This window comes from Bombus bifarius, unplaced genomic scaffold (genome assembly GCF_011952205.1).
Source record: "Bombus bifarius isolate JDL3187 unplaced genomic scaffold, Bbif_JDL3187 scf7180000007970, whole genome shotgun sequence".
NCBI classification, from domain to species: domain Eukaryota; kingdom Metazoa; phylum Arthropoda; class Insecta; order Hymenoptera; family Apidae; genus Bombus; species Bombus bifarius.
In genome coordinates, this window is record NW_022884356.1 from 472,558 (window position 1) to 486,452 (window position 13,895).

At 36.8% G+C, this 13,895-nt stretch overlaps 2 protein-coding genes across 4 annotated transcripts; one reads left to right on the forward strand and one right to left on the reverse strand.

Moving 5' to 3' along the window:
- Positions 1-76: 76 nt before the first annotated feature.
- On the reverse strand, positions 77-1,640 carry LOC117211105 (probable 39S ribosomal protein L49, mitochondrial). The gene is made up of 3 exons (XM_033454697.1): positions 1,343-1,640; positions 502-682; positions 77-416 (listed from the first exon to the last, which is right to left on the reverse strand). Exons 1-3 carry the CDS (start codon positions 1,445-1,447, stop codon positions 142-144), a joined length of 561 nt encoding a protein of 186 aa, XP_033310588.1. The 5' UTR covers positions 1,448-1,640; the 3' UTR covers positions 77-141.
- LOC117211080 lies at positions 1,610-11,155 on the forward strand. Of its 3 annotated transcripts, XM_033454666.1 has the most exons (9): positions 1,610-1,732; positions 1,801-2,049; positions 2,412-2,533; positions 3,413-7,663; positions 7,752-7,827; positions 8,249-8,511; positions 8,599-8,754; positions 8,892-9,205; positions 9,295-10,867. In XM_033454666.1, the coding sequence occupies exons 4-9, from the start codon at positions 3,437-3,439 to the stop codon at positions 10,865-10,867; spliced, it is 6,609 nt and encodes a 2,202-aa protein (XP_033310557.1). In that variant the 5' UTR covers positions 1,610-1,732; positions 1,801-2,049; positions 2,412-2,533; positions 3,413-3,436. The 3 variants fall into 3 exon arrangements, with proteins under 3 accessions (XP_033310557.1, XP_033310565.1, XP_033310548.1); XM_033454674.1 differs by lacking the exon at positions 1,610-1,732 and having other exon boundaries at positions 1,845-2,049; positions 7,752-7,785; positions 9,295-11,155; XM_033454657.1 differs by lacking the exons at positions 1,610-1,732; positions 1,801-2,049; positions 2,412-2,533 and having other exon boundaries at positions 3,401-7,663; positions 9,295-11,155.
- Positions 11,156-13,895: the final 2,740 nt, after the last annotated feature.

Sequence of the window (13,895 nt, forward strand, 5' to 3'; positions counted from 1 at the left end):
AATATCAAATATTCTAAATATTCTAAAAGAGCACAAAGATCGTTTCAATTATTTATTTTCAAGATTCAACAAATAATTACAATAACAAAATGTTCTTTATATTATATTTACAAAAAATCGCTTGTTTACAAGTTATAATATTTAAAACCCTTTTTCATCCATCCATTCTTTAACAATATCTACATAATCTCCTCTGAATACAATTTGTCCCAACAGTTCATTTGTACGAATACCAATTGGTCTGCATGCCTTTTTCTGTAAATATTGCTTTAATTCCGATTCTAATGCCCAAATATCTCCATGAATTTTACGAACCAGAGTCAATCTTCGTAATCCCCGTTGACTAATTTCAAGATAAACAGGTTGCATATAATTTTTTGTACGTTGTATATAGTATGGATATTCATGTGGTTTGGCTATTAAATAATTAAATAAAATAGAAAATTTTATTATAAATTTTATTGTAACAGATATATTAATACATTACTGAAAACAACTTACCAACAGGTGGTTTCCACCCAGATGGATATTCCTTCTTTTCTAGGTGAGGAGTAGGTATGACTTTTGGTTTGAGTAAACGTTCTACATATTCCCATTCTTTTGGATCTTTTGATACTTCATAATCAGTATAGTTTGAAGGGTCTGTATATTTGGGTGAACTATTGTAGGAGCTCCATCTTTTCTACATATAACACAATATATTTCAGATAAAGTTTTTCATTAAAATTGAATCATACATAACGATTATTATGAGAAGTAAAATGATTTTTCCAATGATACATTATTGTTTAATATCGTTATTACGGTTATATAAATATTTGTAGGTCATTGTGTAAAACCAGATAAATAAAAATTTTATCACAAATATATATCAGCCTTCATTCCAAAGAAGTCTATGTTTCTAAATTTTACTAAATATGTTTTAATTTATCTCATACATTTTTCTTCAGAATAATATGGCGTACATTTCATTTTGCACAATATTTTCATCTCCAACAGATTTTGCTATTCAACATTTATTTCAGAATATCCATTAATCTTTACGTTCCTATCTTTCAAACAATAGAGATTTACAACAAAATTTCGCAAACGCAAAAATACCTTGTTGATCTATGTACGAGCGTTCCTGACATTAGAAAAAAAGAGCAAAACAAAATTCCTCAAAGATAAAAGTAAATAAAAACCGCAGACATAAATACCTCGCGTGACTTGGGTCTAGCATGGCCCTTCGTTGCTTTATCTCTAAAGTAATCATTATGGAAACGTATAAGAGCTTTCGCGGGAGCTTATCATAATATTATTCCTAATATTATTCTCAATAAACTACATTAACGTAAAATACCTGAGTAATAACTGGCAAAACTCCGTTTGATGAATAAAGTTCATTAGAATAAGAGAGGATAATCGTGGAAAGTTTCGAGCGTGTGAAAAGTCGAAGGGCAGCCATTTTGACTTGAGTAAATAAGGGTCGGTGGCCGCCATTGGTGCGCACGGGCGCGTCTTCCTTTTCGTTCTCGTGCCAGATCGGATATTTCCCAGCGACGCGCTCATATTTCTACCGTTTTTCGTTCTCAGTAGAAGGATCATCTCGGTCGGTCTCGATCCTAATAGACGAACGTGTCATTGAGCGATCGTGATTCTGTAAAATTCGCCAAATAACGCGGGGTTAAGTTATCAGAAATAGTATATAGATTTCGAAGTGCCGCGTTGTTCCAAATTTCGCTGGAGTATTGTCAGTATATATCATACTTTTTTCGACTAGTTTTTCGGTTTGTTAGTAAGTATAAGTTTTTTGTTAAGCGAACGTGCAGCGGAAACGGGGTTGCGTAAAGCTAGAAGGGTGGAATTCATTGAAAATAACTGGATGAATTAGCACGAATGGACTATGGACCTGGGAGAGGTCGCGTGTTCTACCGTCAGGTGGCGGTAGCCTCAAAACAGTGGGACATCGTATAGACACCCTGCAACGGGACTGTGTTTTTCACAGGATTGTTTTCCGCGTTTTCCCGCAAAAACCACGCTCTTTTACTGTGATTTTTCGTTCCAGAGGTAAGTACAATCGACGAATCGAGTATCGAAATTATAAATTCTCTGGATAACCTCTTAATAAGCCTGCAGTAAACCTTGGAAATCTTGAATCGGGTCCGACCTTTTGTTTATTCGTGGCGATTTTTTCGCGATGATTTGTTGCGTGATTTTCGATGATTCTCGCCCGCTTAAACCCCAATTTTTATCATGGGCAGTTAATATGTGATCCGTTCTTTCCGCCGAGGCGAAATTTTGTAGGATCCGTTAGGTGATTGTTGAGATATCGTGGTAAATATTTCAAAGTGATATTCCCTGACCGAGAAGAGGCGCTCCGTGTATCCGTGTAAATGCAAAGTTTGTCACGTAATTTTTCTGACCGCCAGGGCCGCATCTATCAACCCCACTATCCGGCCGGCCGCTCACCTACTCACATCTAAGACGAATTATGTAGTTTTTCCACTTGGTATACAGTCAATTTGTTCCTGTCTTGCTTAAAAGAGGAAAGGTATATTTTTTTCATTTATAATTTTATCCTTTTTGCCGCGCGCGCGCGCTTTTGTGTGTGTGTGTGTGCGTGTGTGTGGGTGCGCGCGCGTGCGTGCGTGCGTGTGTGTGTGTGTGTGCGTGCGCGCGAGCACGCGCGCGTGTGTGTGGAGAGAGAGAGAGAGAGAGAGAGAGAGCAACTGTAAAAAGTATTCGTATACTATTGTATTTATTATAGTATTTATATAATAATTAATTGACTTCAAATGTATTAAATTCCATGTTATTTGATTGTACTTTTGTATGGCTACAAAAATTTAATGCTATGGAATTAAATGTGGAACCTGATAAAAGAATGCTTTATTGGAAAGTAGGGGTGCATACAAATATTTTTTATAGTTGCTATATATATATATATATATATATATATATATATATATATATATATTCAACAGCTGCAAAAAGTATTTGCATATCACTGTATTTATTACAGCGTTTGTATATTAATTAATTAGATCCATGTATATTAAATTTCATATTATTTTGTAACATTTTTACATAATTCGAAAAATTTGATACCTAATAAAAGAATATTTCATTGGAGGATAATGGTATGTGTAAATACTTTTTATTGCCATTGTATAAATATTTTTTGGATAGAAAAAGAGATAGAGTTAACTTTTAATTCAATGTTTTGATCATTTTTTTAAAGATGGAAATATATAGTAATCTTTCAGAGTACAATATTATAAATAAATCCAAGATTTCTTTTCACTTTTAAAATATATATTGTTTTATTAATAGGAGAATTGACAAATTACTCTGAATGCTACAATGGTAATAGCAATTATCATTTGATCAGTAACCTGCTTGCAATTTCATATTATGAATGAAATTGCAGGAGCCCAATGTGGGTGGAAGTGAGATGGCATCCAGGGAAAAGAAACCCTTAGCGCCTTCCAAAGCAAAACAGAAGGCGAATAATGATTCTGGCTTGCCATCGAATGAAATTAAAAGTAGAAAAGGCAAAACTTTGTCGAATCTAAAGCAACAGCAACTTGCACGGGACATAATAGAGGCTGTGGCGACTGGTAGTCAACTTCCTCCAAAATTAGAGGCAACCCTTCCACGTAAAAAGGTTCTCAGGAATCTTAAACGTAAACAAAAGCTAAGAGTAACAAAGGCCAATTTAATTAAGTCAAAAGTTACAAGGAAGGTGACCAGTAGAAATTTATGCAGAATAACTTCTGATATTAAGAAGGGTGTGAGAGCTAAAAGAGCCAAATTATCGGAAGAAAACAGTGCTAAGACATCTGATATCAACACAAAAACTTTAGAGAACCATATAAACGAAGCAGAGGGTGAAAGTATAGGGACAGAAGGAGGTAATAGAAGTGCCAAGAACAATCTCAGGACTAAAAAGACCAAGTTTATACCAAAAAGTAGCGAATTGGAGAGTGAGGACATTGTGGACAAAGATACAGATTCAGTTGCTGGATCCAGTACCAAGAGTAGTCCAAAACTTAATAGGAAAGGTAGAAGCTTGGAAAATTTAGATTCTTTACCTAGGGGTGTTAAATCAACCAAATTTTCGGGATTTAAAAGGAATAGTATCAAAGAGAAAGACACTTTCATAAAGTCAGAAGGTGATATTAAATATACAAAAGGAAGAAAGAGTACCAGGGATATAGATTGCACTAATATAAGAGTTTCAAAGTCACTTCTGGACACCAAGAGTTCTATAGATCTTACCATAGACGAAGTGATAGCTTCAATGTTGAGCGACTCAGAAATAGATAATCAGCAAGGAATAACAGAGAAAATAGAAGGGAAAGTAACAAGGAGGAAAAAGATGTTGGTAGAAGAGAATATAGTCCCGGATATTGAGATAAAAAAAGAACCAGACAGTGAAGATATCAAAATTACTTCTGATGGGGAGAATCTGGAAACAGAATCTGTTCAAAGTGCAATTCAATTGAGGAAAAGGTCGAACGCATCGATTAGTCAAAGAAGTTTGCGGAATGGCAAGTTACGACAGGCGGATTCTGTTATCTCTACCGATTTGGAGCTTAAAAAATGTCGAAGATTGAATTCGGATGACCCTGTTAGTTCGGAAGTTTCCATGGATAATATCGCAGATAGTAATATCGATACCGAATCTTGTTTTTCTGAATCTAGCGGTAACGATTCTCAGACGGTTATGGTATCAACTAAAGATGAACTTTGCTTAAAACAAGAAACACTAAAAAATTTCGAAGACAGTTCGCAAATTGTATCGGAAATAGAAAATAATAACAATAGTGATAGAGTAGATAGGACAACCGAGATTGGACCTACTCTTCGTTCGAAAACTAAAGCCAAAAGTACCGAGATCGAAATAAAAAATGACAATACCAAAGGCGAATATACACGAATAATACCGAAAAACGCGGAAGTGCAAGAAGAGTTGAAAAAAACGAGTAATTTAGATCAAGTTAGGAAAGATAATATTTTAGCGAAACTTTCTGACAAATCTAAGGGTCGAAGAAGTAGTTTAAACATAGATATGAAGAAGACGGTCAATTCGTTTTATGGTACGGATAAGTCGGACGGTAATCCGAAGTCTCAGATAGATCAAATGATAGAAAATATCAAGCTTACGATCGCCAAATCTATCGAGAGTAAAATCTTTGGGCCGGAGAAGGGTCTCGGATTGAATAAAAATTTTGAAGTACCAAAAATCGAGGAGATAATTGCACCGCTGAGCGCGGAGTCGCAGAAATTAGGGTTGGAGGACAATACAGACGAGGATAAGTCTACTATTTCCAAGAATGAGATTAAATCGGACAATTCAGAAAATTCAGTGGCTGAACTGAAGCCAAAAGTGGCCGATACTGCCAAAGAAATTGAAAAACTAGTCATGGGTGATATTGAACTAACTGAAACACATTCTCAGAACGTACAAGAGAGCGATTCTTCTGACAATGATGCAAGCTGCAACCCTCATAATGCTTCTGAAGCAGGTTCTGTACAGATAACAGAGAAAAATGATAGCACCTGCAAAGCTATGAATCAACAGGAGGAATCGAATAATAGTTCTAATTCGGCAGAATTAGAGTCTAAAAAGGACGTGGAACAAGTTATAGACGATCAAATAAAGACTTTGGATGATGGTAAAAGATCTGGTCTTAGCAAAAAATCTCCGAAAATAACGGATAAAGGTCATCTCGAAAACAACGAAACTGTTAAAAAATTAGGTAGAGTATTAAATAGAATAGCCCAAAAGTCTGAAAACTGTGAAGAGTCTTTGGAGAACTCCAGTAAACTTGTTTCTGAGGAAACTGCTTCGAATGACGAGTCACCTAAGAACGAATCGACAAATAAAGCGGCTAGCTTAGAATCTTCAATTGTTTGCACGGTAATCGTGTCGAAGCAGGTACAAGAAGAAGTTACAGAAGAGGAAGCAAAAACAGATCAAACAATCGAAGATAAGGCCAAGATTTCTGCAAATGTGGAATCTGATGATGTAGAGACTTTAGAAAGTATCTCTAAGGAAGTAGAAAGATTGGTAGCAGAGGATCAATCTAGCAATCAACTGCAAACGAGCATGAACGAAATACAATACAGGCAAGAATCAGCAAGCAAAACTACAACAGACATTTCTCCATTACCTAGTACGTTACGTATCACAGATATTGAAAAACAGAAAATAAGTCTTGCCAAAGTGGATGAATCAGAAAATAGCGATGCACAGAATAAACCCGAGGTAATAGAGAATACCAAAGAAATTGAAAAATCTGAAGAAAGCGTGTCAGAAGCAACACAAGTTGCAAAAAAGGACAAGAATAATTGCAGAGTACCACCTACTTCCGATTCCACAACTAACTTTAAATGCACCGCGAGTCCTGTTTCTAGCGATGCGTGTAATCCTATCGAAGATATAAAAAAAGATATAGATGAGAATGAAAAGGACGAGAAATGTAAATCGAGTAATGATACAGATAACAATAACGCTGGTAATAATAATACTGAGAAAAAAGTAATTTCGTTAAAGGATAATTCAGAGAATAATGATACAACTATAGTAAAGGAAGAAATAGAAATATCAGACAATAGCGTGGAAGAGCAAAAATCTGCTAGCGATGATAACAAGAAACGAGTATTAAGAGCTCGCGATAAAACGAAAAAGCTCGAAAAGGGACAAGCATCTTGTAACAAAGAACGCATCGAAGGTGCTCCAAAAATTAAAACGGAAGAGGAAAGGTCTCAAATATTGCAGAGTTCTCATAATGAGGAAGATACACAGGATTTGGAAGAAAAGGCTCGTGAAATGATCACAAACGACATAGATGATTCTCAGAACAGCACTGAAACAGATACTATCGAGTTAGAACGTCAAGCTCGCACTAGACGCAGCAGGGAGGTGAAGAAACGCAAAGAGGATCAATTAAATGCTTTAAAAAATAAACGACCAAAACGGGAAATACGGAGATACGATCAACAGAATAAGGAGGAGACACTATTGGACAATGAGGTAGCAAAGATCAATGAGAACAATCGATCCTTTTTAAACAAATATGAAAACGGAACAGAATGTGCCACAAATTTCAGAGGTTTCTCAGAAGGAGTTAGGGGAAGTTTGGAAAAATGTCAGGACAGTACAGATAGTATTAGAAGCAAATCAGAAAATGACTTAATTATCACGAAAAAGCCTAGTAAAAAGAGATGTGAGAACAGATTATCTCGAAATTTATCTGAGAACCATGTGACCAAGCAGTCAGGGAATATAGATATTCTGAATGCCGATTGTAAACCTGTAAAAACACCAGAAACATCACAGAAAGATTCTGATGAGACATCTACGTCTGGTGAATCCTCTAGCAGCATTAATATTACTCCAAAGATTTTGGAAACACCAGAAGACAAGGCGAAAAAAGAGTCAATTCTGAGACTTCTCGGTTTGGAATCTCTGGAAAAGGCTGCTGAGCGGTTGAGCCATCAAAAGGCCAAAAAGGAACAGTACACAGGTACCCTGAAAACTGTAATCCGTGTTCAGAAAGAAAAGGAGAAAGACAAGAGGCGATCAAGATCACCATTGAAAATGGTGTTGAAACAGGGTCGTGGAGATGGCGAAGGAGATTCACCTGAGAATTTTTACACTATTCAGAAGGAGGTATGTTTTATACAAATGTGATAAATTAATATACATTGAATAAGATGAACTTAATCATTTACTTATCATATTGCTTTTTATTTTTCAGTTTGGAACCAGTGGTTGGGGAGATAGCAGTTCTGGTGCGAACCGAAAGTTCTCTACTAACCACAGACACTCTTGCGGTAATCCTGGTTGCGGGAATAACTACATTCTTAATCATTCCTTGTCCTTCTGCTTAAAACACACGTTCTCGTCATTGTGAAAAGAACCGCTTGATATTTTTTTTAACGGATTGCTCTTACTTATTATAGCACGATTATTTCCTTAATCGCGATGTTGTTACTATCTAGTATCAAGCAGTTCTTTAATTCATAAATCACCTAAAAAAAAGGATCCCGCAAATCATAACAACTATATAGTCTTCTATAACAAGCATGTTACTTTGCGCTACTGCTTCAACATTACTTATATTTATTCTCTAACTTTCCTATTATCTTCCAATTAAGTTGCTCTCACTTCATCAAAGTATTAAATTAGAACATCAGATTTAATGTTGTATAGCTCTGTAATAATTGTGGATTATTTATTGTTTTGTCACAACAGATGAAGATAATGAAGACACAGCGCCGAAGGATCGTCAGTCTCTTGTTATTCCAGAGAAGTCCTCCTCTTTCTCTATTCATCCTGGACGCTTGTGCGCAGACGTCTGTTGTTACTGCTTTGGAAAATTCGGTTCTTTGGACACACCGATGCATCTTGCTCAAATGAAGTCCGATGAAAGACGGAAAAAGATTTTAATTATAGAAAGACATCTGAATAAGGATTCTTGCTTATGTGATGCTTGCTACCGTCATGTAGACAGAAAGGTGGAAGCTTGATTTATAAAATTTTCAGTATCATCTAATCGATCTTTGAATATGTAATCTTATTATGTAAAATTTCTTGATGTTTAGGCAAATACAAGTCCAACAAATATGCAAACGAAGCCACAGAAACAACACAGACAACTCATGGTGTCCAAGTGCTCGGCCCGCGAATGTAGAGATGCTTCGCGACATCATGTCAAACGTCGATGGTTGCTCAAGATAAAAGCTGGTCTGCAAAAACAGGTTAGTGTACCAGTATAAGTCGGTAAAAAAATAATGCAATCTGAAGTTTAAAATCCAATTTTAATCAAACTTTCACACCTACAGTTACATTATTACTTTTTTTACAAATATCTGTGATAAATGTGTTTTCTATATAGGTGAACATTAATTGGGAATCGAGTCAACACACGTCCATGTCGTTCTGCGCTAGCCATTACTCGAAGATCGAACGATTCTTGACTTGTGCGTTATGCAAACGTAGGTTGGCGAGAAACCACACTCATCAACTAGCTAATGCAGAGACTGAGGAATTGAATCAGTTGCTTGGACAACAAGGGATTCCTGTTATTCTGGCGGCCGGTACTTTCGCTTGTAAATTGTGTAGATATTTCACACAGTTGCAGTTGAAGTATAAGGATGTAGAGAACATGAACACGAATCATAAGTCGTTCTTCAAGAGTTATCGGAAAAGGTATGGTTCCCTTGATACATTTACAAGATTTAATTTTTACTTTTATTATGTCTTTATATCTTTATCTTTTATTCTTTTTGTATGTTCAGAATCTTACACTATCACGACATTGAGGTTTTGGAAAACGAAGACGAAGATTCTTCTCAGAATCAGACTAAAGACAAAGACAAGGACAAAAGGAAGAAAACCAAGTGTAGCACTCAACCTAAGACCGGAACTTCCAAGTCTCCGGATGGTACGACGAATTCCGCCTCTGAAAAATCTACTCCAGAACCCACCAAAAACGAGGAAGCGAGTTCCGAGATGGACAACGAAAACCGTACCGCGAAGACAAACTTGAACGACGAAAACGTCGGGATGGACGTGCAGTTCCTCGGTATTGAAAGCACCGTGGAGAAACTGAAGAAACGCAAGCTGCTTGATATGCACCCATACACAACATCAGATACAATGATATCTTGTGATAATCCCAATGAGGTTGTCGAGATCCTTGCAATGGACAAGGAGGTGACGCTAACCAGATTGCCAAAGAGGCCAAGGACGAATAATGACATCACACCGGTTGTACAGAGACTCGGTGCTAATCCTTCCATTAGTGTACGTACTCTTTTCCCTGGCGAGGAGGAGATGAACCTTCACGCCAATATAGAATTTACAAATGTTCGAGAAATAACGCCTCAAGGTTGGGAAAAGTGTGCCACTATGATACAATATGACAGAGACACGAAACTCCTCTGGCAAGAGTTACAGAGACCATACGGGAATCAGAGCTCGTTTCTCAGACATCTGATACTTCTGGAAAAATATTACAGATCCGGTGATTTGGTGTTAGCCCCGAATGCATCACGGAATGCCATTAATTACTCGACTTCTGTGCAGAATCGTCTAATATCGTACGAAGGTCCAGAGAAAATGGACGAGCCAATAATGGAACCGATTGCCTCAGAATATCACAATTCTCGTCGACTGAGTGGCGGCTACGTTCTCGAAAGGGATAAGCATTCTTTACCAAGCACAAGTACTCCTAAACAACCATCGTCCACCAGTACTACACAATCTATAAAAAGTAGTCCTCCTCGGGTTCTGAAGTTAAACCCTGGAGTGTCGATAATTAAGAAACCACCCCCTAATCTGCAACGACTAAACCTTCCATCTACCAGCGCCAACTCCGCGAACGGTAACGTGAAACGAAAGGACGGTCAAAAACTGCCAACTTCTTCTGGTGGTAAGGTGTTTCACTTAAGCGAGCCCGAGTTTAAACGATTGCAAAATCTAAAGAAACAGAAGCAACAAATGCTCACGGAGAAACAGTCGACCAGTTCAAACGGCGGGGCAGGTAATTTGAGTTCTTCGGCAAACGTGAAGTCGGCGACGCAGTATCAAAAGGCGCAGATAGCTGCGCACACACAGTTTCAGAAGCATCTGAGAATGCAGCAGGAGATGCTGAGTCGGCAGAGCAGAAGTGACTTCGAGCCGTTAATATGCGACGTTCGCGCGTTGGCAAACGAGAATAGTCCGACGCAAAACTTACTACACAACCTGAACCTACCGAAATCAATCCAGGTGACAACAAAGACGTCAAACCAGATTCCGATATTGCCAAAAATACCGAAGTCGCTGACGGTGATACCGCAAACGGTCACTAGACCAACCGAGAAATGAAACAAGTGGACAAATAGGGGTAAACAGTAAGTAAACAAATTATAGATGTTAATTCCTTCAGACGAGAGAATGTACACGAGGGTTCGTATCCGATCCTGAGTGAAAAGGAGAGTGTTTGTAAAATAAAATGGAAATGATCGGCAGAGCGTGACGGACCAACTAGAGAGAATTGTTGATCGAATTTTGCGTTTCGATGCCGATCGCGGGAGATAAAGGTATTGAGGAAGTTTTGTGGAGGCTAGCTCACCGCGAGAAGCGACAATATTTGCCTTATAAGGATATAAAAAAGTGAAAAAAAATAAAAATGGAAAAGTGTACACGAAAGAAAAACTCTGCACTGCTCAAAAAAAAAATACGGTTATACGATGAACGATCATACGTGTCATATTTTGCGTGTATTTGCATACGCGCATGCGTATATGTCGTGATAATATATATATATATATAGAAACATCATTTCAGTTTCGTCGGAAAAACGATACAACAGCGAAGAAAAGAACATTAACTAAAATCGTTAACGATCTTGTACATTAACAACCAAAGCATCAGTGTGAAAAAAAATATGGCGAAACATGGTAAAAGACCTGTTTCCAAGGAAAAGTGCCTAAAAAAATGTATGTCGCGAACGAAGTCGTTAGTTTTTAAATGACAAAGTATACTATGTTGAACGGACTTGAAACACACGTTATACATATATTTATATATATAATATATATATATAATATACTGCATACACATATATGTTATATATATATATATATATAATATATAATGTATACTACATACATATATATATACACGAACAAAAGGAGAAAACAACAAATAAAGATAAAGAAGGTAAACGAACGATCGTTCGAACGAGTGAAGAGTTTAAAGGAGAAAAGAAGAAGGGGGTACATATATCTTGAAAGTTTATGAATCAAGGAGCTTTGATTTCACCCCCTTTTGTTTCTTCGTTTATATGTTCTAAATCTAAAACAGAAAAATCAATCCTCGATTGAGAAATACAGCTTTTCTTTGAATTTTTTCACGAGGAACGGTCGAATAGGATAAGTGAGAACATATACCCGACGAACGAAATGAAGAAGAAGCTGACGATTTGCCTTGCTGTTGTTAGATAAAGAAAACAATTCATGCTAGAGACATATCTGTCCCACGCGTTCTTTGAGATCTACACCTGAAGGTCTCGCGGAGGTCCTTGAGGCTTCAAAGAGCACTTTCAAATCGGTAGTTCGTTCCTTTTTCCGCGTATCCCGATGGAGATATAGTCGAAAATTCGTGTCGAGATGATATTGCGCGTATTCCCGCGAGGTTGGCGCCACGGTGTAGATTTCCTTACGATTTTTCTCCGTACGCCGAATATATTTTTGTCTACCTGTGAAAAAAAAGAAATATCGCGGAATTTTGGAGAGAAAGGGAGATAGAAGGATAAAAGATAGGACGTGACCTTTTTTGCCGTGAGTAAGGTACGAAACAAAATAATGACACCCGAAGAGATTCAATTGTACATTAGAAAAGAGGAAAAAAATATATAGATATATATATTTTGGCCTGCTCATCGGAGAGTAGCATAATGATCACTTGTAATTAATTCTTATTAATCAGGGGGCGATCGTTGAGCGAGAAAGCTAAACGTTTGTCGTATGAATTGATGGATACATTTCTATAAAGTAGGTGCAGATTTATTACGCCTCGAGCTTATTTATTACGTTACTATAATATCCTTATATTACATTGTACATAACTGATAATTATTTCTAGTTTGTAATTGATTATTATTATTATATTATTAATTATTTCATTATCGGTAATTCTAATGCTATTATAGGACACGGTGAATTTTAATTATCATGCAAGATTCCTTCATTAATCGTGTAAAACGATCGCGAGTTTGAGAGAAATGTGAGGATTTTGAAACTCCTTTGATAAGAGATACACAAGATAAAAGATCGAAAGGTTAACGAATGAATGAGCGAAAGACTGAAAGAGCGAGAGAAACAAGCAGAATGAATCCGTTTCCTTCTTCTTCTTTTTCATTTTCTTCATTTTGTTTGTTTCTGTTTCTGTATGAAGTCGCCATGTAAAAGGGCGTGAAGGAAAGAACAAGTCGAAAAAAGATGTTTGTCGAAAGAGAAGAAAAATCCTCCTTCGGACACGCAAACCGTATGCAGTCGGTTGTCGCGTGTCGTTTCGAGGTTATGTTATTACTGCCTTAAAGAAATGCGCGTGATCGATTGTAAATAGTAGTAGCAGAGAGAGTGAAACTTGAAAAATGTCATTTCGAATCAGATATTGCGCCTGGGAGACAAATAAAATGAGCAATTAGAAATGAGAAACGCTCGAGCATTGTTTGTTGAACGGTGCATTCTATAACGATAAAAAAAGCGTTGGAAATCATTCGAGTTGAGGGTAAGCCCACTTTTGAACCGATTAAAATTGACGAGAGGATTAGCCTGACGGTGACGTCCGTTGAATTCCAGATATTTCTACTTAAAATTATCTAAACTCGTTTTCTGTTTATTCTGTGTCTTTAAAGAAGGTGAATAAAGTAGTCTGAAAATTTTTTCACGCTTTATTTATTATTTAACTAGCTTCATTTTTTGCTCGTACCTTCTTTTTTTCAAATATGTAACTGTATCTTTAATTGTTGCTTAACCAAATGCACTAGTTAACGTGTTCACTAAAAATGGTTCGCACGGAAATGGAATCGGTTCAAGAGTACGTATATCCGTTCTAATTCTTTAAATTTTCATTTTGGCTGTGTTGAGCTAGGACGATTAACGGTCAAAGAAGATCGACGGATAGATAAATTTTATATCGCACGGACGAAAGAATTTTGTCGAGTTCAGGCGGAAATCGTTCGCTCGAGTGTTCTGGCAGCTTCATTCGTTTTAACTTATCAAATCATTGTTAAAACAAATTTTGTATGTTGATAATTATCGACGAAGAAGATTAGTACTGATTTATATCGAAAATCCAGAAACATTTTTTAAATTATTATATTATAGCATATCAATTTGTAACTAAG

Bases quoted from the DNA above. Each gene is read 5' to 3' on its own strand.
- LOC117211105 (XM_033454697.1), bottom strand. From the start codon at position 1,447: ATGGCTGCCCTTCGACTTTTCACACGCTCGAAACTTTCCACGATTATC. The intron at 683-1,342 runs GTATTTTACGTT...TGTTATATGTAG, and splicing joins TTTTGCCAGTTATTACTCAG to AAAAGATGGAGCTCCTACAA. The intron at 417-501 runs GTAAGTTGTTTT...ATTATTTAATAG, and splicing joins TGGGTGGAAACCACCTGTTG to CCAAACCACATGAATATCCA.
- LOC117211080 (XM_033454657.1), top strand. From the start codon at position 3,401: ATGAAATTGCAGGAGCCCAATGTGGGTGGAAGTGAGATGGCATCCAGG. The intron at 7,828-8,248 runs GTAATCCTGGTT...TTGTCACAACAG, and splicing joins TAACCACAGACACTCTTGCG to ATGAAGATAATGAAGACACA. The intron at 8,512-8,598 runs GTGGAAGCTTGA...CTTGATGTTTAG, and splicing joins ACCGTCATGTAGACAGAAAG to GCAAATACAAGTCCAACAAA.